At 37.4% G+C, this 24,254-nt stretch overlaps 1 protein-coding gene across 5 annotated transcripts; it reads right to left on the bottom strand.

Moving 5' to 3' along the window:
• Window positions 1-222: 222 nt before the first annotated feature.
• LOC139976313 (guanine nucleotide-binding protein G(I)/G(S)/G(T) subunit beta-1) lies at window positions 223-23,324 on the bottom strand. 5 transcript variants are annotated; one of them, XR_011796083.1, is made up of 11 exons: window positions 23,159-23,324; window positions 20,146-20,243; window positions 11,889-11,969; window positions 10,539-10,684; window positions 9,514-9,577; window positions 8,560-8,722; window positions 6,500-6,566; window positions 5,753-5,954; window positions 4,583-4,799; window positions 2,509-4,044; window positions 223-2,316 (listed from the first exon to the last, which is right to left on the bottom strand). XR_011796083.1 is itself a non-coding variant. In XM_071984992.1 (11 exons), the coding sequence occupies exons 4-11, from the start codon at window positions 11,943-11,945 to the stop codon at window positions 3,938-3,940; spliced, it is 1,023 nt and encodes a 340-aa protein (XP_071841093.1). In that variant the 5' UTR covers window positions 11,946-11,969; window positions 16,394-16,468; window positions 20,146-20,240; window positions 23,159-23,323; the 3' UTR covers window positions 223-3,937. The 5 variants fall into 5 exon arrangements, 4 of the variants coding, with proteins under 4 accessions (XP_071841093.1, XP_071841094.1, XP_071841092.1 ...); XM_071984992.1 differs by adding an exon at window positions 16,394-16,468 and having other exon boundaries at window positions 223-4,044; window positions 20,146-20,240; window positions 23,159-23,323; XM_071984993.1 differs by adding an exon at window positions 16,394-16,468 and having other exon boundaries at window positions 223-4,044; window positions 23,159-23,323.
• Between the last annotated feature and the right edge of the window lie 930 nt (window positions 23,325-24,254).

The raw sequence follows: 24,254 nt of genomic DNA on the forward strand, positions 1-24,254 counted from the left end.
TCGGAGCAGTGGGACCTCTGTTAATTAGAACCTTTTCTTTCAGTTGGCAAATTCAATGTTTGAGGATAGCTCTTCTGAAATATTCCATGGATGTCACTTACTACTGAATATTACTCATAGGTGGCTTCTAAACAACACTTCAACAGGGTGGGTATTTAACAGTGTTTATTAATGACAATATAACTACAAGACCAGACTAAAAAAAATACAAACACTATCAAATTTTAAGACCAAAGTTCTTTAATTACGATCAACCCACATGGTCCAGTACAGAAAAAAATGAGTTGACAAATTGTGAGAGACTATTACAACACACACACTCCTGTTCACTGGGTCCTCTACAGTACTACAAAAACAACTACATCTATTTAAGCATTCAAAATTTTTGTCTTGTACACGATTAATTATTATCATCATTTTTATACACTTTGAAATATAGAATGATGGCAATTGAGTGCATTGGATAGACCCTTTCAAGAAACAGGCAAGCTGTTCAAGGGCCTACTTTGCCCCCTTCGACTAAATAAGTGGAAATTTTAAAACAAAATAACAAAGTTGTCATCCCTTGACACTTTTCTTCCAAAAAGATAATATCAACACAAAACTTAATAAGCTTTTCATTGCAAAAAGTAACATAATTCCAGACTAAATATCAAATTTGAGAAAAATATGACAACTTCCAAATAATGTACATGTACTGAACTGCTATGAATTACACATATTTAAACCCATGTAACAGGTTAATGATGAGCCATACAACTTTTTCCTTCCTTTCAAACAGCCAAAAATGTTTTCAAGAAAAGTTTTATCACATTTAACCAGTGAATAGCTTTTAGTTCATTTTTTAATGACCAACCTTAAAAACCATTAAAGTGAATCAAGTATAAACATAGGAAAAAACATATTGGGTCTTATATTTTCAAGGTTGAAAGTCGTTACTTTTATTTCTTTTTTCTTTTCATTTTTAGTTTTTTTGAATTTCCCCTGAAATTCTTAATTTTTTCCTTTTTTTTTTTCCTTTTTTTTGTTGCAAAGGAGCACTTTACAGTGAAGCACTCAAACTTGAACAAAGCAAAAACATATGACAAGTAGTAGTACACACCTAATAAGAAATGCATATACACTGGCTGCTTGCACCAGGGACTACTATCTTCAACTGATGATGCTGGTTTTATATGAGAGAAACAGCTTGGTGATACTGCCCAGGGCTATTGGTTCTCAGAGGGCTATGGTAGTGGTACTCATATACAATACACCATATAAATGCTTCACAAGAGTCCCCAGCAATAAATCCAGGTTCTCTAAAAGGATTACTAGAGATTAAGGTTTAATCACTACTACATTCTACACGTTGGAACCAGTAGGGACTACTGCACAAGTCTTGATGGGATTGATTAATACTATCAGCTGCTGCTACTTTATTGCAGTTTTTTTTCTTCTTTCACTTCTCATGAACTGCAACTAGCAGCAGGCATAGGAGTGATAGGTTTGCTGATCAAGGGCAGATCTTACCTCATCATGAAACCCTTTTCACTCCAGTATCTATTTCAGATGAAGAAAAAAAATATCCATAAATATCCAGTTCATTTGACAGAGCTGTGAGCCAGTAGAGCCCAGGGTGCCTTGCAAGCATTTCTAGAAAATTGTACCGAGACATGGTGAAGATAAGACCATAAGACGATGCTTTGTGGTGGGTTGACCAAAGATTAAGGTTTGTAACATTTACAAACTGACGATGTAGCATCCTCATATCTTGCACCCGACTACAACCCTTAAAAAAGTTGTGTGTGTGTTTGTATATATTTTTTGGGTCTTAGTTCCCTCTCCTGGCTTCAAAGGTTACAGTTAAATGACACACAAAAAAATCACTAATCAAATCAGAACTGGTAGGTGGTGTTAAACAAACAGTACATAAAAAGGGCTTTCTCTTTAGGTGGGGAAGGGTCCTACATGATCATATTCTTGTCATTTCACGTATCAATGATCCTGAGCTTGTAAAGTTTTAATAACGACCATCTGATGGACTCCGGTGCTGTGGCAGTTTCAAAATCCTTTGTTCAACCACATAAGCAATCCATTGTCTGAAGAGCTACTATATATAATTACCGAATGAGACACTACTACTACTACTGCTGCTGTAGCAAAACAAAGATCAAAGCTTTGCCAACATGATCCTAAAAGAAATACAAAATTTTGAGTCCACTGCACACTGCTGCTATGGCACTAAGGTGGGTCATTGCTGCCAGCTACAGAGGTTTTAACTAGAGTTCTTGGTATGTGGGGCACAGATCAGTTTGACTGCACCCACCAGAAGACCTACTGCACTATGGTGGGTCACTGCTGCCAGCTACAGGTTTTCACCAGTTCTTGGTTTGTGGGGTACAGATCAGTGTTAATGCACCCACCAGAACACCTACGGCAATATGGTGGTTTATTGCTGCCAGCTGCAGAGGTTTTAACCAGTTCTTTGTGGGGCACAGATCAGTTTGACTGCACCCACCAGAAGACCTGCTGCACTATGGTGGGTCACTGCTGGGTTATGGGATACAGCTCACTCACTAATAATGCTACTATCCCTTCCTGTCAGCAGAAAGTCATCCTTTTTACTACATAGCTTATGCTGCTGATGCCAATCTTTTGCAGCACCATTACTACAAGGTGAAAGCCAAATAGCTCTTAATGCTGAAAATGCAAAACCAATTTACCAAGAAACCCACCAACACACATTCCACTCAGTCATCCCCCCTCTCTTCCTCACCTTGAAGAAAATAAAAACTTACTTTAAATAACTTTATTCAACAGTTACCAGCAGAACTATTCCCTCAAATAGGGATCATTCCTTCTGTATTGTAAAACTTTTGTATGCCACTATTTTTTTTAATTATTACCAATTTTTTCAATTTTTTTTTCAATTTTTTTCAAATTTTTTTGGCTTTGATATTTAAATACTGGAGTAAGTTTCCAACTATGGATATTAACATTGCACTATTATGTTTGAAACGAAATATAAATGTTATCATGCTAAACACAAGTCTCAAACAGAACAATTTCATGCCAAACCTTTCATCATCAGACACCTACCAAATACGAGCGTATTGAACACATTTATGGCTTGCTCAATTTGCAAACATTCAATCCCCTTCAAATTATTTCCCTCCCTGATCCCCCCACCCCCCTCACCTCATGCAACACACAAACCTTCACTTTCCTGTGTGGAGGCATCTGCACATCCACTTACTTCACAACTATACTGAGTTTCAGACAGGCTTGACTCCCACATTAATGAAAGAACAAAGCCATTTGATAACCCCATTATATGACTAGCATTCTGTACGAATATTGAACAATTGAAAAAAAAAATAAGAAAATGTCTATGAAGGAAAAAAAAAGAAGAAAATGTTTGGCCTTTTGTAACTTAGGGAGAGATAATATGCAAGCTGCAAATGTTTGATTGCTGCAGACATGAGAAGGTACAGTTGGTCATCATTGTCGTCATCATCGTCATCATTATCATCACACAGAGAAAACACAAGTTGAGAGATATCCCTCTCCCCTTTGTAGTAAAGTTACTCCCTACGAATTCACTCATGTCCATGTCATATTGCTTGTCCAAATAGTCAGATATAGCTGCTATTCAGTTTGACATAATACAACATGAATTCCATTTGTGAGCACTCAGTAAACAGCTTCTGATTGTCCTTCGCTTCTGTGAAGGTTTATAAGGGCCTTGGCAGAATATGGCATGTCTACCGTCGAGGCCACATATTAGGGGGAGGGGGTCAATACCCCCTTATCCCATAGCTGCTACTGTTGCTGCATCATTGCTTTTCTCTGGTAGTCATCAAGTCCTGTCCCCCCCTCCCATTTGAACATTAGCTATTGTATAAGGAAAAAACCTATGGCGGCTGAAACAACAAAGGTGGTGCTGGAGGCATTATCAATTCCAGATCTTCAGGAAGCTGTCCCAACTACCTGTTGATACGGCCATACCGTCCTCTGTTACACCCAAACAACTTACACGGTTGTCATGTCCAGCTAAAACACCTGTAAATGAAAGAAAACAACAAGCACTGTTAGTAGTGCACCAAACAATGACATATCAATCACATATATGGAGAGAACAACCGAAGAGAGTATAAAGAGTACACAATGCCAGATTTCTAGATGGGCAGTCCTCACAAAACAAGGGAATCTAGTGAAAGATAAACTGAAACAAAGGAATCATTACCATATTAATTCAGGCGGCAATGGGACTTACATGTCACAAACCCAATCACTCAAACACTCTATGCATTAAAAGATATTTACCTGAACCTCTAGGTTTTACCAAAGATATTATTCATAGTTACATGTTATCTAAAATGCTTCATATTTCCAAAACATATTAAACAATACTTATTTTAAATGTAACTTCTTCTTTTGCAAAAGTAACATTACCTATCTGTAGCTTACAAAGACAACTCTCTACAAGTGGCCTAATTCTGACCTTCAAAATCCATTAGAGGAATAAACTTTATCCTTGTTGCTGAAGAGTTAATGGAACTAATGATAGACAAGGGTGTCTATGGGCGGTGAGTCTTACCTGCACGATCACCTTTGAGAGAATCCCAGACATTGCAGTTAAAATCATCATATCCTGCAAGTAGCAAACGGCCACTCCTTGAGAAAGCTACGGATGTGATACCACAGATAATGTTATCATGTGAGTACATAATTAATTCTTGATCAGCCCTGATGTCAAAAAGTCGGCAGGTTGCATCATCTGAGCCAGTGGCAAATGCTAAGCCATTAGGGAAAAACTGTGAAGAGAAAAAGTGAATGATTTAGAATCTGTGACTATAATACAGGATTTAACTCAAGGGAAAAGGTCACCATGATAGGCTGAGATCAACAAGATTCTAGAATGCCATAGGACAGCAACCTAACTAATGATTATGGATAGGAGCATATTGCTAGAATCTTGACTTATGCATATACCTCATCACCTCTGGAGTTGGCAGTAGAGACTTACTGATTCCTTGTAACAATTTATATCAGAACTTTTAAAATATTGCCTCAGAGATTTGTAACCAGCAAGATACCTGCACTCATGTGGACCTACAGATCATCCTAGGGAATTCTGTTATTGACCTAAAATAATAATAGGGTGCTTCTACTTAACAAGGTAGATCTCCATACAATGTATGAAGTTGCCTTAATATTTCATACTAGATTTATTGGTCACATAGGTTTCAGACTTCTGACCTTTTTCCTCCACCAATCTCACTACAGTTTTGGTAATCAATGTGTCAAGTGTAAGCTTCAACCAAAATGAACATGTCAGTTACCAAGTTTACAAGCAGGTGTCACAAAACACACACACAGTATCACCAGCACACAGATACCTTTTGCCTTTGGCAAGGAATCAAAGGTCTTCTGAAGACAAAAGGACTTGATAAAATTCATTACTCATTACTCTTCCTCCTCCTTAAAGGTCATCACTGTATCTCCCAAGATAAGTGTGCAACTACAACACTTCTACCTGCTGGTTCAGACTGCTGTAGTCCTTCCCTCATTTAATACACAACACTAATCACAAAACAAACATTCTTACTTGGGATTGGGGTTTTACATATTGTAATTATTAAATCATTCTACACTGTGTGTAAACTGTTTACATTCTGTAATTCACAGCATGAGAAAAGCTCATGTTTACTTGACATATTTTGCTAACCTTACAAGAACTTAGGGAATTACAAGACTGAAGACTTACAGTAACAGCATTAATGTCTGACTCGTGTCCGGTAAATGTTTGCTTGCACATTCCGTCTCTAATGTCCCATAACTTTGCAGATGCATCACAGGCACCAGATACAAATGTGCGATTATCTGGTGAAAGGGACAAGCTCATTACATCTCCAGTGTGCCCTGTGAATGCCGTGGTCTGTTGTCCAGTTTCAATATCCCAAAGGCCACTAAACAAGACAAGAATAAAAATCGACCAATGAAGCTGTGTTAAGTAAACAATGGAAACAATGTCTTAGGTCACAGCACCAGATGTCTCCTCCTCGCCCCCCCCTTCACCTCTGTCAGATGTCTCCTCCTATCCCCCTCTGTCAGGTGTCTCCCCCTCCCCCTCTGTCAGGTGTCTTCTCCTCTCCCCCTTTATCAGATGTCTCCTCCTCTCCGGCATCCTTTCCCTCTGTACTAAACCAAGTAAACTTGTTCACCATACCCTTATGACTCCTGCTCAATAAGCTTTTGCTTCCATCCAAAAGCACCATCAAGAATGCATATCAACTTGTAGCCCCATTTTTAGAATTCCACTGTCCTCTCAGAGCATATCAGTTCCAGACTACATGTATCTTAACTGATTACTACATTCCTCCCCTCATGTTAGTAGACAATAATCCAGTACATTATTATGTTTTTCCTAGTTGAAGGCTAGGCAATGAAAGATGGAAAACTTCATGTAATAATGCTCCAGCATCACACTGTGTAGATGAGATAAGACACTTACCATGACATATCACCTGAACTAGTTACTATTTGGTTGTCATCAATGAACCGGCAGCATGAAAGGTAACCTGTTGGAATCAAAGAGAGACAAGATGAGCTGACTTAGGCCGCATATAATAAAACAAAGCACACAATGTGTGCTGGTGCTGGTGGCATGACAGACCACAACATTGACAGCTATGTGCTGGTGTGGACATAGGGAGTGTCCATGTCTATGACACACATAGCCAGCAATGTGTGCTGGTGTGGACATTGGGAGTGTCCATGTCTATAACATTACAAAGACAGCAATGTGTGCTGGTATGGACATTGGGAGTGTCCATGTCTATAACACACATAGACAGCAATGTGTGCTGGTGTGGACATTGGGAGTGTCCATGTCTATAACACACATAGACAGCAATGTGTGCTGGTGTGGACATTGGGAGTGTCCATGTCTATAACACACATAGCCAGCAATGTGTGCTGGTGTGGACATTGGGAGTGTCCATGTCTATAACATTACAGAGACAGCAATGTGTGCTGGTATGGACATTGGGAGTGTCCATGTCTATAACACACACAGACAGCAACGTGTGCTGGTGTGGACATTGGGAGTGTCCATGTCTATAACACACATAGACAGCAATGTGTGCTGGTGTGGACATTGGGAGTGTCCATGTCAATAACACATAGACAGCAATGTGTGCTGGTATGGACATTGGGAGTGTCCATGTCTATAACACACATAGACAGCAATGTGTGCTGGTGTGGACATTGGGAGTGTCCATGTCTATAACACACATAGACAGCAATGTGTGCTGGTGTGGACATTGGGAGTGTCCATGTCTATAACACACAGACAGCAATGTGTGCTGGTATGGACATTGGGAGTGTCCATGTCTATAACACACATAGACAGCAATGTGTGCTGGTGTGGACATTGGGAGTGTCCATGTCAATAACACATAGACAGCCATGTGTGCTGGTGTGGACATTGGGAGTGTCCATGTCTATAACACACATAGACAGCAATGTGTGCTGGTGTGGACATTGGGAGTGTCCATGTCTATAACACACATAGACAGCAATGTGTGCTGGTGTGGACATTGGGAGTGTCCATGTCTATAACACACAGACAGCAATGTGTGCTGGTATGGACATTGGGAGTGTACATGTCTATAACACACATAGACAGCAATGTGTGCTGGTGTGGACATTGGGCGTGTCCATGTCTATAACACACATAGACAGCAATGTGTGCTAGTATGGACATTGGGAGTATCCATGTCTATAACACACATAGACAGCAATGTGTGCTGGTGTGGACATTGGGAGTGTCCATGTCTATAACACACATAGACAGCAATGTGTGCTGGTATGGACATTGGGAGTATCCATGTCTATAACACACAGACAGCAATGTGTGCTGGTATGGACATTGGGAGTGTCCATGTCTATAACACACATAGACAGCAATGTGTGCTGGTGTGGACATTGGGAGTGTCCATGTCTATAACACACAGACAGCAATGTGTGCTGGTGTGGACACTACCAGTTTCCATGTTGGCATGAAATAACAACATCAGCAGGCAAAAATTACCCCCAAATAGGTAAGATGATAATCTGGTATCACCCTCCATACTGAAAACAACAAAACAACAAGTAATAGGCCTATGATCCACAAGAAAGGGCGATTCACTGGCTGCAAGCTGGTCATATATTCACCAAACCTACACATCTCCAGTACAGAGTAAATAGAGGTCATTCTTTTCTGTTTGTTCCAATTTTTTTCAAAAAGGAAGACCAGGCTGCCTCAAGGGACAACCAGGAAGAATCCTTAAATTTGCCCTGGCATGACATGACAGCAATATGTCATAGTGTAGTCATTAGGAGTTTACATGTTGGCAAGGCAATAACTACAATCTTGTGGGGCCAAGAAGATAAACCTTTAGCTTATACACAGTTCTGATAATTTAGTCAATGGTTAAGAATATGATCTTGATCTTCATTCAGTGCTACATTGCTAACATTGGCAGGATCGGGGTTTCGGGGAGCATGTAGTGTCGTTACTATACTAACCAGTATGTCCAGGGAGTTCTCTACTAACTCGAACATTTCCTTCTCTGGTCTTAAGACTGTAGATTGAACATATGTTATCTAGACCTCCACAGGCCACAAAACTTCCGGATGGAGCATAGGCACAGGTCATCACCCAGCTTGAGCGTAGAGGGATTGCATGCACCTAAAGACCAAAACAAACAATACAAAACCTTCAAAATAAACACTTCTTTATGAATTTAAGTGACTAAAACATTAGTGTTATAAATATTATGGTCATCACTGAGGCCAACCAATGACCTTCCCATTCCATTACAGTCATCACAAAGATACAAGGAAGTCATACCCTGTCTTGTTGGCCATAATCTGATACTGAAACACAGCAAGACATGAACAGGATATTCAGTAATACACTTTCTTTTATAAGCAGAACTTTACTTGTTGAAACATTGCATGCTAATGGTCATCCCTTCTTATGATGGGAAGATTTCATCCGGAACAATTCAGTTCTATTCAATAGATACTATTTGTAAGGATGTTTTCATGAAAACAGTGCTTACCCAAAGCATAAGTTAATAATTGTCTTAATTGTTATATATACTTAGTTTCAATGTGATACTAATATTACACTGAGACGAAACAGCTTCCCTGTTGAGCATTTTTTTAATTTTTTATTATTGTTATCTATAATGAGGGTAGTCCTGCTCAGTGCAGAAGCACTGCTTTCCAGAGGAGCCCTTACAAAGCATTAATGAGCATTCATCGATACTATTTTTGTCTACCAAAATAGATTCCAGTTTCACTGTTGGCTTTGTCCTGTCTTATCTTTACAATACTGCAAGTTTTACTGCTCTATAAAGGGCTGCCTCGGCCTGATGGAAATCAATTAACCTTTGGATGATAAAGCAAGATTATGTGAAATGATGGTATCAACACTGTACACCAAATTGCAGCTTAAACAACACTGATGCATACCTTGTTAGTTGTATAAGAGTCCCACACTATCAATTTGCCATCCTGTGATGCACTCACAAGGTTTCTATAAGGAAGTAATAGAAATAAAATGAAACATAATACCTAGCACAGTCATGTGATCTGTCAGGTAGAGCATAGCCATATGAACTGAGCTTGCAGAACAATAGCAGATGTATAACAGCTTTCTAGCCTAACCTGCCACACTTTTCACTGTTCTACTCTATAAATTGTATAAAATCTCCAAAAGCTTAACAACAAAGCTCTGAATGCTATACAAACTCAGTGGATAGTTGTATTTACATACATACATGTACCAATAAGTACATGTACCAACAATTACACTACGAATGGACAACATGTAAGAACACAGATATACACTATAACAAGAGAAGACACACCACTGCTGCTGCTGCTATATCATTATGCATATCTAATCACTACTGACTCGCTATGACTCATGGACTTGCTGACTACTTTGTCTGTGGTACAACACTTCCACCTCACAGTTTCTAGGGAGATCACATTGGATGGTTTATTACTAGATTTCTACACAACAGAGAAACTCATTGCAGCTAGCATAGCATGTTGGTTCACAATGGGTTTAAGCAGGGAGTTGTTATGGAAACAACTCCCTGGTTTAAGCTTCTTTTCTTGAGGGGTGGCAAAGATAAAAGTCAGCTTGGAGAGAGACATTTCTGGGATAGTATAAAATGTACAAAGAATTGTTTTAAAATGTAAAAAATCCTGCAGATGTAGAGAGGGATAAACTCAGACACTTCACATAAAGACTACAGTTTCCAAGGAGATGCCCTGTGAAATGACAATTTTATATCTAACAGTGGTATTATTTGGTGTTTTCCAACCATCCAATCTCTCTAAATTGACTTATCATAGTTCAGTACATCAAGTATACAGGAAAAGTTGTTAGGTAGAGATCACTGTTAAACCTAAAGAGACAAGACCCTGTATTGTAATTATACTCATATCAAATTTATTTTGTCGAACATACTATCAGGTATATTTACCTGGAATCTGACCCCCAATGCATGGCATATATTTTAGCCAAATGGCCTCTGAGTGTTCGACGTGTTCTCATTTGGATTCTACCTACTGGTTCCAAATTAATTGTGGCATTTGCTAAACTTGTATCTTGTACTGCTTTCCTTGCATCCTGTCAGGTTGAAGAAAGAATAAAAAAGAAAACAATTTAAGGAAAAGATCAATATTAAAGTTACAGAATTGCAAGTGGAATGAAATGTATCTCAAAACCATTTGATTTCAAAGAAGAAAAGAAATAAATAAATGTAAGATAATTCCAATTAACTCAAATTCTTCTTCAGATTCAGTCCACTACACAGAAGCAGTCCTTCTGCTTCAGAAAGACCTCTTCAGTCCCAAATTAACACTAATTTTTTTTCTTACTATACAATAGAGTTATTGCAAAACCTACTTCACCCACCACTAAAATTACTTGTGTATTATGATGACAGCATTGGTTGGCAACAAAACAAACAATTTAAAATCAATCAGGAGAAACTCAACACCACAGAAACGTAGTACTGAATTCATTGCTCCATCATGAGAAACATTTTAAGACAAAGAAAGAGCGATTGACTTGACCATTGTTGTGGTTGCGTAGCTACTGCAGCCTGGGATACATCAGCTTTCCAGCGCATGGATGCAAAACTAATTATGTAGATTCAACCAGCCTGCTGTATGCACTCACACACACAGGCACACACACACAACGTTGATCTGTGTATAAGTCAGCAGAACGGAGAGCTTGTACAGTGAGTGCAGCATGACTTGCAAGACACTGCAATTTAGTTTTATGAGGAATTGGCAAGGGGAGCACTGAAGCTAAACAGCATGTAATAACCATAGGGTCTGTTTCCAATGCTTGCAACAACCTTCAATCCCTCTCAAGCTTGACAGAAGCATTTACAAAGCCGTCATTATACTTTGTATGCTGTTCATATGTAAGCTTAAATTAAAAACTGACTGTAGATCTTTCACAATATAATATTTCAATAACACAAGTCATAGTGAAATAATAAAAGACTATTACTAACATCTTTCCAACAGTCATCATATACTAGGATGAAAATGCTATCCACTCATGACATTTAGTACACAGTTTGCCATAGGTTTGTGTTGCTTTCAATGACAGCTGTTCTTTATTTTCATGTATAAATGAACAGTGTGTTTGAAAGTCATCTGCCTCCCATATGCTATTTGGTTCCAGATTGTTAAAACATTGGACTATAGCAACAATACACACCAAAGGTAGATGATAAAGGCTTAATAACTACATGTGGGGTGATTATGGTTACATACATATCACAGTTTACATGCTACTGTATAAGCTCACTTACCCTAATATCATTTTTGATCTTCTCCGCCTCCGCCCTTAGTGCTTCCGATTCATTCATTTTGAATGTGTAATTAAAAAATACCTGAAAATAAACAGAAAACATTGCCATTTTGTTATGTGTTGTTCATGCATGTGAGTGAGTAAAGACCATCAGTGCTAGACATAACAATACCATTTAATTTATTGGCATCATATTGAGCTGAATGGAACATCCTACACTTTGAAGTACTCAATACAGTGCACCAGCAGCTTCATTCACTAATTTGAGGCTAAATTGCCCATTGATGTGCTACTCTCCTGAATGGCACAACACATTACTGTGTGGAAATATCTTGAATTATACTGACAACTAATGAAGAATCACACTATTGCTATTGTATTTTGAAGCCTATGGTGTAATTCTATAATTCACTGACAACTGATACAAAACTATGTGACCCATAATGCATAACATTTTAATAGGTTCATCAAGATCTGGATAACCAACTGTCTTCTCTTCCTTCTGCTAGCTTTACAATATAGCTATTCATGATAGAGAGAAGGTCAACAACAATAAACATGAAGGATCAGTTGTAGCACTTCATGATAACCCCACACAGCCTATAACCACATCAAAGCAGTGGTTTCATAGCCAACTTATCCAAATGTAATACATATTGAGTATTCACAATAATCTTACAAACTAAAGACACAATCTTTTTTTTTTCACCAAATGGACATTGATTAGCAGATACTGATGATTGTTTTAATGCTTTGGGAAACTTGATTCAATGATCATATGAAGTGGACTTTAATAATTATAATTCAACAGAGTACCTCACACTTCCAAATGATGTAATCCTATTGAACTGTGGCCTAAGAAAGCATCTTTGACTGCAGCACTCTCAATATATGTATCACACGTTTTTTCTATGAAAGATAGCAACAGCAGTTGGCTGTTTTTTTTTAATCTGATAAGTTCAACCAATTGGTAAACAAACTGTTTTAAATATTAACTCAAGTAGGCATGGCTGAAGATTCAAATCCCTTTTAAGAAATACAAAGGCATTATGCAGCTACATGTATTTGGTCTTTGATACTAATATGCTCAAATTAATATTTAATTCTTGACATGTTTATTGTCTAGTACTAGTCACAACCAGACATACAAGCTGCATGGCATACAACCATAATGAGAGAACCTCTTAACATAAAATATTCAGCATTATGCAACCATACTTTATTTTTCTCTTTTCGTAAGTCAAACATGCCATTAAAGAACTACTTTTAGTTAGCCTCATATTATAGCAACTCTAGCTATGGAGACCAATATTATACATTTTTGCTGTACTCAAAATAATGATATTAATGCAGCTCTCTCACTAAACCAAAAATCAAGATGTTGCTTAGCAACCAGCCCTTGCTTTCATCTTCACCACAAGTTCAGAACTGCATGCATACCTAATGTGCACACAGACTGTGTGCATTGCCTTCATGCAGTAAGCTTGGTATGAAGCTAGACATGGACTTGCAGATCTAATTTACACAGTGCTGTGCACTTAACGTGTGGGTGGAATCTCATGTCAATGGCAAACTGTCTGAACAGATTCATAAGAAAGTAGGTGGGAAAGCATTACACAATGCAGTACAAATATGAACAAAACAGAATGTTTCAGTTGATGGCTGTTATTCAGATACCCAACAAAAGTCTCTACATAACAATTCTGTGATAGAATTTCACACTATAATTCACTTATACTTCCAACTGAGAAAGAATAGACAAATAATTCCAAGCCGTCCCTAGTGTGCATTTAGCAGTCTTACAGAACTGATTTGGCTGATATGACATCCCACAGCTTTAATAGGCATGATGACAATTCACTTATTTCTTTCTTAAGCATTTTAATATTTTGAGACTGACGCTTCAAACAAGGTGATGTATTTGTCAGGGGAAAAAATATCAAAAATCCTCACTCAATATGCACCTATTAAGGGGAAGTTATGTCAAACAGTGAACTGAAACTATGCATAGCAATTTTCTATTTTTTTTGTTGTTCTAATTATATTTTTCTAATTCTCATGTGCATACTGTGCATAATACTTTTGAAGGGTTGGTCCACAACTTTCAACTTTGCCATTGCACTCCATTTATTCTACATTCAACATGGAGAGAATGGTTTATATTTCTTATGGTCTTATGGTACCATTTGAACCACCATGGGATGGTTTGTTTTCTATTTCAGATTTCTACTTTATGTGTTTATGTACATAAATCACTCAAATGAGCTCTTAACATGAAAACTGGCAAGTATCCCTGGATCTTCCATGGTAAGTTTAACTTCAAAAGGAAATAAGGAATAAACTCTTCAAAGCTATCAGATATTAACAGATATGGCCACTGAAGGAAAAATCACTGTCCATGCCTAGGAAGTTTCAAGTTTCCTTGTAAATGTATGCAAATAATGTTACAAATATGTTATCTTTCTCTGTAAAGGATACACTATTTGTCAGCTAAACTTGTCATGAAAATTTTATCCACTCTACTTATTACGTAATTTTCCAAACATAACTGTGCCTGTTACCTTTGTATACATCCTTATGCAGTGTTTCAATGTGTCTCCACATAATAGCATCGTCTATGAAACATGGATACATCTAACACTTAAATTCTTGCAATCTTTGACACCAATCCGGAATTTCCCTGTTCAAGTACTGTCCTTTAAGAAGTATTCAATATTCCAACTGTTCACACTTACAGCTATCCACCCAATTTAGCCTGTAATCGTCCTGAGATAATACAAAATTGTAGTATGTAAACTTCTGCATGGTAGATGTCGAAATAAAGAAGTGGACGGCTATTGAAACAGTTATGGGTCTAGGGAACCTGTCAACAATTTTATAATATTTTTTCTTAGGAGGGCGGGAAAGTTCTGTTAATTGGGGTCAAGTAAGAAAGGAGCGAAGTAAATTGAATAATCCTGAAAAGTGAGTGCATATAAGCTGACGGTGACTGAATTTTGTAGCTTTAACACTAGGAAATGTCCACTGTTTAAGCTTCCTAACTTATCCCAACTTCAGTTTAGTGGACTGCCATGATTAAATGCCCAAAGTCACTTAGCATTGAAGAATTAAATTCTGTCCATTGATCAGACAGTAATCAAATCCTTACAAGCTAGCTACTACAAACACTGCCTGCTCAAACTTCACCAAAAGTTATGTATTGTGTACAGTACTACAGTACAGTACTACAGTGCAAACATATGCACAACATGTCTGGCATTGGCACACAGAAAATGAACGGACATTCAATTATTACACACTTCTTCCTGAACTACGGCTTATATTAACATAAATTGGTTGAGATCCCTTGAGGAGGTGACTGGCAAATGATACTGTACAAGGAAGTGAACATAGTTCCAGAGTTGCAAGCTTGACACCTACACGAGAAGTGTTTTACACAGGTACAGAACAAACATCCAGACAACTGCTACAGTATGAGAGCCAGTAGTGCTGCCAAAAGATGGAACATGAACTTGAGCAATCTTAATTTGGCTATTATTTTATTCAGGTGTTCACCACCAAAGAAGCCAGCTTAGACTTTAGTCATTTCAGTACCCAGAAAGACTCTTCCTCAGTGAATTATAGACAGTATATGCTCTACGTATGAGCAAATGGCAATTTACTTAAATTACCAATGTTGAGCTAGCAAATCAGCTCTGTCACCAACCGCTTCTTCAATAATTGTTATCGTTGAATGCAAGTTACATGGCATTGTTTATTCAATGTTAAATATTTTCACATCTTACTGCCAAAACCAGTCATTTAGTATAAATCACAGAGAATAAGGCCAAGTTTGAGACCATTTAATTAAGACAGCCTATTGGCTCACCCATTGAAGCCCAGAGTGTAAAATCTGATATGGGCCACTTGAGGAAGATGGAAATACCAAACAATATTTACTTTTGCAATTATCATCTACACAAGGTTTCCAGATTTGACCTCTAAAGTAGCCTTCAATCCTTCCCAACCCCCCACCCCTCCCTCCCCATCAACTTCTATTGGGTTCTTGCCTTCACTACTGTGGAGCTACCTAGAAGTAGGAAGTTATTCTGTTTGTAAGCAAGGTTTTCACAGACTGACTTATGTTGACCTCAAATAAGCTTTTAACCTCAACCAATTTCACAATGGTTGGCTTTACCAAGACAGATCTACATACCAAGTATGGATTTAATCCTTGTTTCCATTTGTTTGTTATGTGTTTACATAGCTTTGTTGTTTAGTTTTTTCAAAAACCATGTGTTCTTCTTGTACCTATTATAAGCTATAACCACATTGCGATTTCAGAACTGACTCAAATGAATTGCATGCATTGTTTTGCGTTTCCTGCCTTTTTACTTTCCAAGGAAACTATGTGAACACGAAGACAATAATAAATAAAATTGACTATTCCCAAAGCCTAAACAGTTTACTACCATCAAGGTAACTTCCTGCTCATATCAAAGATCCCTGCAACACACTGTTACTTACCTACTACTTAACAAAATATGCAAGCTACAGCGGAGGCACCCTTTACCTCCTACAGTACAGCAGACAGACCTTCTCCTGCAGAAACAATACAGAAGTAATAATGATAATTAGATGCAAAAACAGACACTGAAGTCAGTCAGTTCTAGACAAGAGAATCACACTAAACAAGGAATCAAGGGAAAGATGAAGACTGTATAGTGGCAGACATATACATTAAATGGCAACAACAGTCCCATTTGCAGACTAATTTATATGCAAACACCAGGTAAACAAAGGTGTAGCCTCTTGGAGTTTCGATGCTCTTAGTCCATTCAGTAAGACTCATCAGAATACTACCACAAGTCCTTAATTTTGAAATATGTGTCAGTGAGTGAAATGAATAAGATTATTAGTAGCGGTAATTGAGCAATACTGTTCGGTAGTAAAATCTCCATATTACGGGAGCTTGTAATCATGCTCAGTTATGTCTAAGATATTTCAGGGAAAACGCATTTTTTTTTGTAGATTGGTGTTGGAGAAAAGAGCCCAACAACTTACTCCAGTTCACTGTTACTACTGCAGTATTTCACCTATACAGTATATAACATTTTGGCTTAGCATAGGTACTGCTACTTAGAATAATGGGTAGGCTGCTGTATCAACTGGGCTTGATAAACCAAGCACTTGCTAAAGTCTTGAGTGTACTGTGAATATTTTTGAAGGAAAAAAAGACAAACAAGGGCATTTTCTTTATTTTATTTACAAGTTTCTCTCAATAACATGATGCAAAAAACATACCTGCAAAGACAAGGAACGCAAGGTTAACTTACTTTCTTTCCTAATACAAAATGTAGGTGCTAATGGTGAAAGAAAATTTTGTCACAGACACAAAGTTAGTGTACATATATGAATTCCAATTAGACCAAATTCAACTTTGGCCAAAATCATGCAGCCTTAAAACCAATCATAACAATATGCTGTTCAAAGGTTGCACACTTTTTTGCAAAGCTGCATAGCCTTTAAGTCAGATCAAACTACTGCAGTCATCTACAATTGTCATTAACCATGAGAAATATTGTCTTTTTGTAATTAAGGAAATGCACTGCACTCTACATATTGTCAAGTGACTAAAAGCAGTATTGTTACGAAAAAAGTAGGAAAAACTAGAAATCATGGCTTGCCAGAAAATGTCAGCAGAAAAATAATGAGCTTCTTGATCGATTATCAATTAATATGAGCCCCTTAAATACTAACTTAAGACATGCTCATTAACCCTTCGTAAGTTACCTATTACAGTTCTCTATACAATTTTATTCATACGTTGTGTGTATTTCCCTTATTCCAATCCACTATTGGCAAGTCGGCCCACCCCTTCTTGTTCCAACCTCTTACTTATTATAGTATGTAATATTGATTCAAAAACTCAAAAAGCTTTAATTGTTGCTTTTGGCAATAAATGAAAGATTAAAAAATAATAAATTTACATATTTCTATATTTAAGGTTGATATGCATGGCGCTTACATAATGCAAATTGAAGATTACATTTCTGTGCATTATGAAATTTAAACTTTTTTTACCGCAAGAAAGTAATGAACAACGTAAAACATGTCGCAGAATCATCAATATGCAGCTATTCCTTTTTTATCTCAAGCAACTCCAAAGAACATCAGCAAAAATACCTACGAAGGTTGCTTGGCTTCTGTAACATTAGGGCTCCTGTTGTACTAAGCATATACTAGCTGATGTACTGTAGGTGTGCCCCAGTGAGTCTGTACAGTACCTCATTGCAACTTGGAGATACTACTTGATTAGCAACTTCATACATTGTTTCAATTATTCTTGACTTTAGACAAAATACTGTGTCTATTTTCCACTCGCAATATGTGTCCAGTGAAAATTTCAAAACACTGCCAAAAATAATGGCAGCGAATAACATGATACTTGTCTCCAAGCTAGATTATTTTACAAATTACGGCCGATGGCATGTAGATAATGCCTCAAGAAATAACTTAGATGTTTGGCCTCCTTAAGTTTATTGTTATTCTGACACTAACATTTGTCTTCACATTTTGTGTTAGACAGACGGCTGGAAAGAGGCATTGCCATGACGATAGCTCCACTAGTTGAGCAAAATCTGGTTCAAAAGTACAATACACTGTATGTTCCTTTACCTTAGTAGTACTTGTAGTACACAACAAAACTTTTATGGTAAGGTGAGGCAGATACATGGCTACATGCACGCTACATCATGCACAAAATTATATTTCTATGCAGTATGAAATTTTAACTTCTTCCACCACACAGAGGGGTTAAAAAAGTAAAACATGTCGCAGAATCAATATTATACAGCTATGCCTATTTTGTCTCAAACAATTCCAAAGTACATCAGCAACAATACCGCTGCATGGCTACGAAGGTAGTTTGGCTTCTTTAACATTAGAGCTCCAGTAGTAGTAGGCCTACACTAGCGTGGGCTTTGAGCTGCTATCTGAGTAGTGACTCTCTATAACTTACATTTTTCTCTTTACTTTTTTGTGTTAACAAACGTAATACTATCCAACCGTTGTTAGTGTATGTCACAGTGACGCCTAACCAACTTGGCAAATCCATGCGTTGTGAACTTGCACCAAATTACTACAAGATACAACACTTTTTAAAAATTTGTAACAACGATAGTCTGAGATCGCGCTATTAAACTCCATGAGAAGCAAGAACCTTTTAGAGCTGATATGCTAAAATCAAATCCACTGTACACAAATATTTGTCATCATTTTGGTCAAAACCTTTTCACTGACGAAACATAGAACTGCCAAGTTGTTCATGTCCTACGGTGATGAATGAGAATGCAAATTTAAATGCAGTTAATACTCAAAAATATTATACATCCAGCTTACTTCAAATAAAACAATTACTCCAAGATAATTTACAGTTCACATATCACTAAGGCAAAGTGCATTTACAATGCAACAGAAAATATCCTAACCTGTTCAGATACTGCACACATGTAATATTACTGGCCTCCAAGAAGTATACACAAAGCACGATGGTACCGCTCACACTATTTAACATGCCTATATGTACAAGTGTATTACATAATCAATTCCCGATTGAAATGTCAACAACAGGAAATGTTCGTTTTGTACACATTGGTACTGGAGGCGGTATTTGACCATATTGGTTAAATTACAGGTTTGAGTACTCCATTGTAGTCCAGCATACTCAGTCATAGTTTCTGTATGTATTCGCTAGCAATTCCTTCAACAGTGGGGGAAATAGGCGCTGCGATGTGACTGCTTCCAGAGGAATGCAGAGAAGGCCAAACAAAGTAGCCTATACAATAATACAATATTAGTATGCTGTGCTATACTAACATTGTTAGCAATATTCAGTGCTTAACAGAAGTATTACTTGCATGTAAGATGAAAAGTGTCACATGCCTTCTTGCAGTTAGGGCTGATCATGTGGCTTGTTATGCAGTTCAAAATGTTTGTACTTTGGTATGACTAGTTTATGAAAGACTTGGGATTGGTTTCTAGGTCCAATACTTCAACTCAACTCTGACAAAAACATGTTTGTTTTGAAGAATCAAAATCAATATTTCAAAATGATGCAAATTTAACCAATATGGATAATAGACCCATATCAATGATATCAGTCGATACCAATTACTTATGGTGCAAATCAGTGCAACACTAGTAACAACCCTACCAGTCCTTACTTCCAGCAGATTAACAAAATACATTCAAAAATGTTAGTGAATATTAAAGCCTACCTTGTGAGTCTGTTCCTGCCAAAAAAAGTTGCAAAGTACTGGATGCCTGGTCCTCGTTCTCATGTGAACAAATTCTGTACGTCACAAGTGCAACCCTGCTGGAATGAGGAGAAAAGAACTTTCAAACCAATTGCCTAGACATCATCTGACTGTCCTCTGAGAAATGCAACCGTACTCCAGTTACATGACATTTATGCTGCAAATCTTATGTAATTTGACATATCAACACATAAATGTGTTTCTCTTGACCACTTTAGACTGAAAACCTACTTTTTGTGTGTCAAAGTACAACTTGTCTTCAAAGTAAGCTTAATACACTTGATTCTAGCTGACTGTGGGATAACATTAAAAAAAGATAATTAAGAATGACGGATAGCAAAACGTATACTAAAAACTAAACCATACAACAATTATATACAAAATTCGTTTCATCACTCAACTTTCTAATGACAAATTCCATTGAAGTATTAAGTGACAAGCCTACCCCACGTAGGCAAATGAAGAAAACAGCTGTTTTTGTTTACACTTACTCGACGACTATCACTGCTCATTCAAGGGTCAGATAAAAAAAGGGTAGTGACCGAGCAGTAGTTATTACAATTTGTAAGCATAAGGAAATTGAACAGTAATCAATGCAATTCACAAGAACTATCGGTTTGATTAGCAACAATTGTGTGCACTGTTCTTGAGGAACTACAATATTTCGTTTTTGTTATAAATAGTACTTTCCAATAACATTAATATGGCTTCACCGATATCTTATGATTTTAATTGATTTCAGAATGATGTTAAAACAGTTTTCCACACAGAACTCATTGCATTTTCAATTCTTTTTTAAATACAAATTGAGAAGTTAATTAAAAGACCAATCAAGGTTCAATCAAAATGAAGTCCAATGTACACATGAACGGTTCACTTTTTGCATGTACTGCTGACTCTCCAATCGATCAAAGTGGTGTTCTAATTAAGGATTTCGCTCTGACTGTGTGGCTTAATTGTAACCAGCTACTATCATCATGTGTTTCATTTAAGCTACAAATATTTTGATTGGTAGAACAAACTAAATTGCAGCTTATACATAGGCCTCTCAAAAGTAAATGCTGACAATGTGGGGAAAGGTTCAGCCTTCATAGTACAACATGTTAATGAAACCATGGAAGACTTTGAAGCAACAGAAATTAGGAGAAAAACTATTTAAGTCCTCATCCCTACAGGAATTTGAAGACCCTGTGTAATCTTGATATCAGTAAGTATAGGATACCTATTGAAAAGAACAAATCTTTACAATAGGCAAAGATGTGAACCAAGGCCTCAAATGATTGCAAGATCTGTGCACTTAACTACAACCTTAACATATCCCAACTGCTTCATTCTTGAAGAAAAAACCGATTACAAGAGCTGCAAACCATCTGGATAACTTCAGATGGTTAGGGAATGTAGGGATCTAGGGGAGCTACATCCCTTGTCTGTATGTTCTTGGAATATCAAGGACAGAAGTATATGTGGAGACAACCTTATTTGCATTGTTAAGTACCTGGGACAACCAAGTTCTGGTTAACAAAGGTTGATTTAAAGAGCTGATCATGGCCGATGCACTGATTACACCACATTTTCACCAAGAATAAATTAAAAAGTAATAAAATAATTGACACAAGAAACAATCACTGACAGAAATGGATATATCATGAGGATGTATATTTAATTTTACACACAGCAAAAAGGAGTAAACAAAATAAAAATGCTAAATGATGTGCAATCACAAAATACAAAAAATAGCAATGTGAATGTTGAACAGGAAACATACCATCTTACTGTAAATAAAGAAACTTCAAAACGAAAAACAAAGCAAAAACAGTAGACCCACAAACGCAGATAACATATTAACAACACTTGTCATGAGGCAAGTATGCAGAAATAACTGTAGCTATAATCTCTGAAAAAGAATGATAAACAAAATACATTCATGTGGGTTATCTATAAACATGCCACAGAAATATAATAGGATTTTGTATGTAGGCATTTAGGACCACTTCAAGACAAGCCTATGCCATCATTATTAACATTACAAAGGCCTACTTGCATGTAGACCTGCAAATAAGAATGGTGCCGTACAGCAGGTTCATTTGAGGCAGATGTGTAGGCTGTGACACCTGCAATTGCATGGACCAAGTAGGCCTCTTCCCTATTTTAGGTTAGGCCTAGCCTACTTAATGAAATCTGACACAAAGTACTCACTTGAACAAGTTTAGGCATAAAGAAAGCAAGTAAGAATGGTTCCTTAAAATATGGAAGGGTGATTAGCATTGCTTGAGCCCAACAACTGACTTGCCTACACCAAAATAGTGTCCCTGCCAATGGGCTGCACCAATTGCCCTGCCAAGCCCATGTTATTATGAGTAAGCTAGGCCAATACTGTTATTATAAAGTCAAACACCACAGGAGGGATAAAATACTCCACAAAATTAACAAAAGACAAATGTATAATTAATACTTCGTTTCATAAATGGCAAAGAAAAGATATCAGCAGATTAACGGTCCAGGTACGAAGAAAACTTACGAATTTGTGCAACTCATTGAAACGGGAACAAGCTTAGGGGGCCTAATGTTATCATTAGCAACGTTAGGCTGAGAAAACAAATAAGGAAACAGTGGTCCATGAATATCTCTGTTTACCGTTTCTGTATAAAATGTCCTCTTCTTTGAGAGAAAATCGACCATAAATGAACATCCCATGCGATGCCTAACCTCTGGAATATTGTATTCACCTCTGATTCAAAGAAAACAGCCCTCGACCAAAAATGGGTGGCTTACGAACATACATTAACCAAGACGTGAACAGGTACCCGGATCCCTTCAAGTGCAAATGACATTACAGCAGGCACAATACAAACACAGGACCGTTACATACAATGCATGTGAAAGGCTAGGCTTAGGCCTCCGTATTTTCTCAATTCTTTTTCATGTTTACCACGGAATTACAATTTCCTGGTCACTTTGATCTCCACAGACTTACCCTAAGCGAATCTTGCAAACCTCGTTTATTCCTAAATAATCACATTCGTGTAGTCACATCCGTGCAAAATGCAGTAAAATCCCTTTGTCAGTGGGCAGTGATCTCGGAACTGGATCGCAAATTTTTCAGCTCAGGGTGCGGTTTAGCAGGGTGGCCTTGCGCTGCAGAGTGAGAAACCCGTCATATCTTTACTCAAAGAAACGAGGCCACGCATGCGTAGTTTACGCAGTCAGTGCACTTGCAGTCTTCTAGTCATGAACATAGCGCAGAGGCATAATGATTAGAGTGTGCAAGTTACCAAAACGGACTGAACAGTGTACACAACTTTTGATAATGATAACGTGAAATGATTAAATCATAATGCATTTTCACAATGCGAACTTAGTTGACTAGTCGGCCAAAAATCGGCTGTTGAATTTATAAGTTTATAAATATGGGGATAAGAACCCTTTCACTGTAACTTTTTAAAAGATATATTTTCGAATATATGCCTATGTAATTTCCGTTAGCATATGTATAGTTCATGAACACTACTCTGCATGTACGTATATTAGGTAAAACTGCATGTGTTGTAGATTTGTGATGGGGCGGGGATGTAAAATATTAATTTTCGAAAATTAAGTTAAAGGAACAAAAGTCTTCCATCGTAAAAGGTTCATTTGTTGGGTGATATCCATCAGCTTCATAAAAAGCGTTGCCATGAATAATTGTCGATTTCTTGATAAACTTTACAGTTTACACTATACGTACACGTCGTTACTGCTACATTAATAGTTTAGAGGTAAGCGCAATGTCGCAATGAAATCTTACCCGATATTGTGTAACTTGCTAACTGCTTTTATCCGCAGGCGATCCCAGTTTAATTTGTGGGAGGGGAGGAAGGATGTAAGCAATTTTTAAAGGGGAAACAGGTTCTCGAAGGAAATATTAAAATCTATGGATAGTTTTGGGGAACTTTAAAAGTTGGAAAACCAATGGCAAAAGAATGATCCTGATGGAGTTATTTTAGCCTAGGCTTATGTTCCTTTCAGTTGGAAAGAAGCTTGTTTAATTCTCAAGTATAGCCTATCAGGCATTTTTATACTTACTTCGGCAA

This window comes from Apostichopus japonicus, chromosome 11 (genome assembly GCF_037975245.1).
Source record: "Apostichopus japonicus isolate 1M-3 chromosome 11, ASM3797524v1, whole genome shotgun sequence".
NCBI lineage: Eukaryota > Metazoa > Echinodermata > Holothuroidea > Aspidochirotida > Stichopodidae > Apostichopus > Apostichopus japonicus.

What these genes read in the sequence shown, in the direction of transcription:
- LOC139976313 (XM_071984991.1), bottom strand. Translation starts at nt 20,208, where the DNA reads ATGAGAACGAGGACCAGGCATCCAGTACTTTGCAACTTTTTTTGGCAG. An exon ending in CATTGGGGGTCAGATTCCAG is followed by an intron (nt 9,578 to 10,538) that starts GTAAATATACCT and finishes ACTTCCTTATAG; the next exon opens with AAACCTTGTGAGTGCATCAC. An exon ending in ACTCTTATACAACTAACAAG is followed by an intron (nt 8,723 to 9,513) that starts GTATGCATCAGT and finishes TTTGGTCTTTAG; the next exon opens with GTGCATGCAATCCCTCTACG.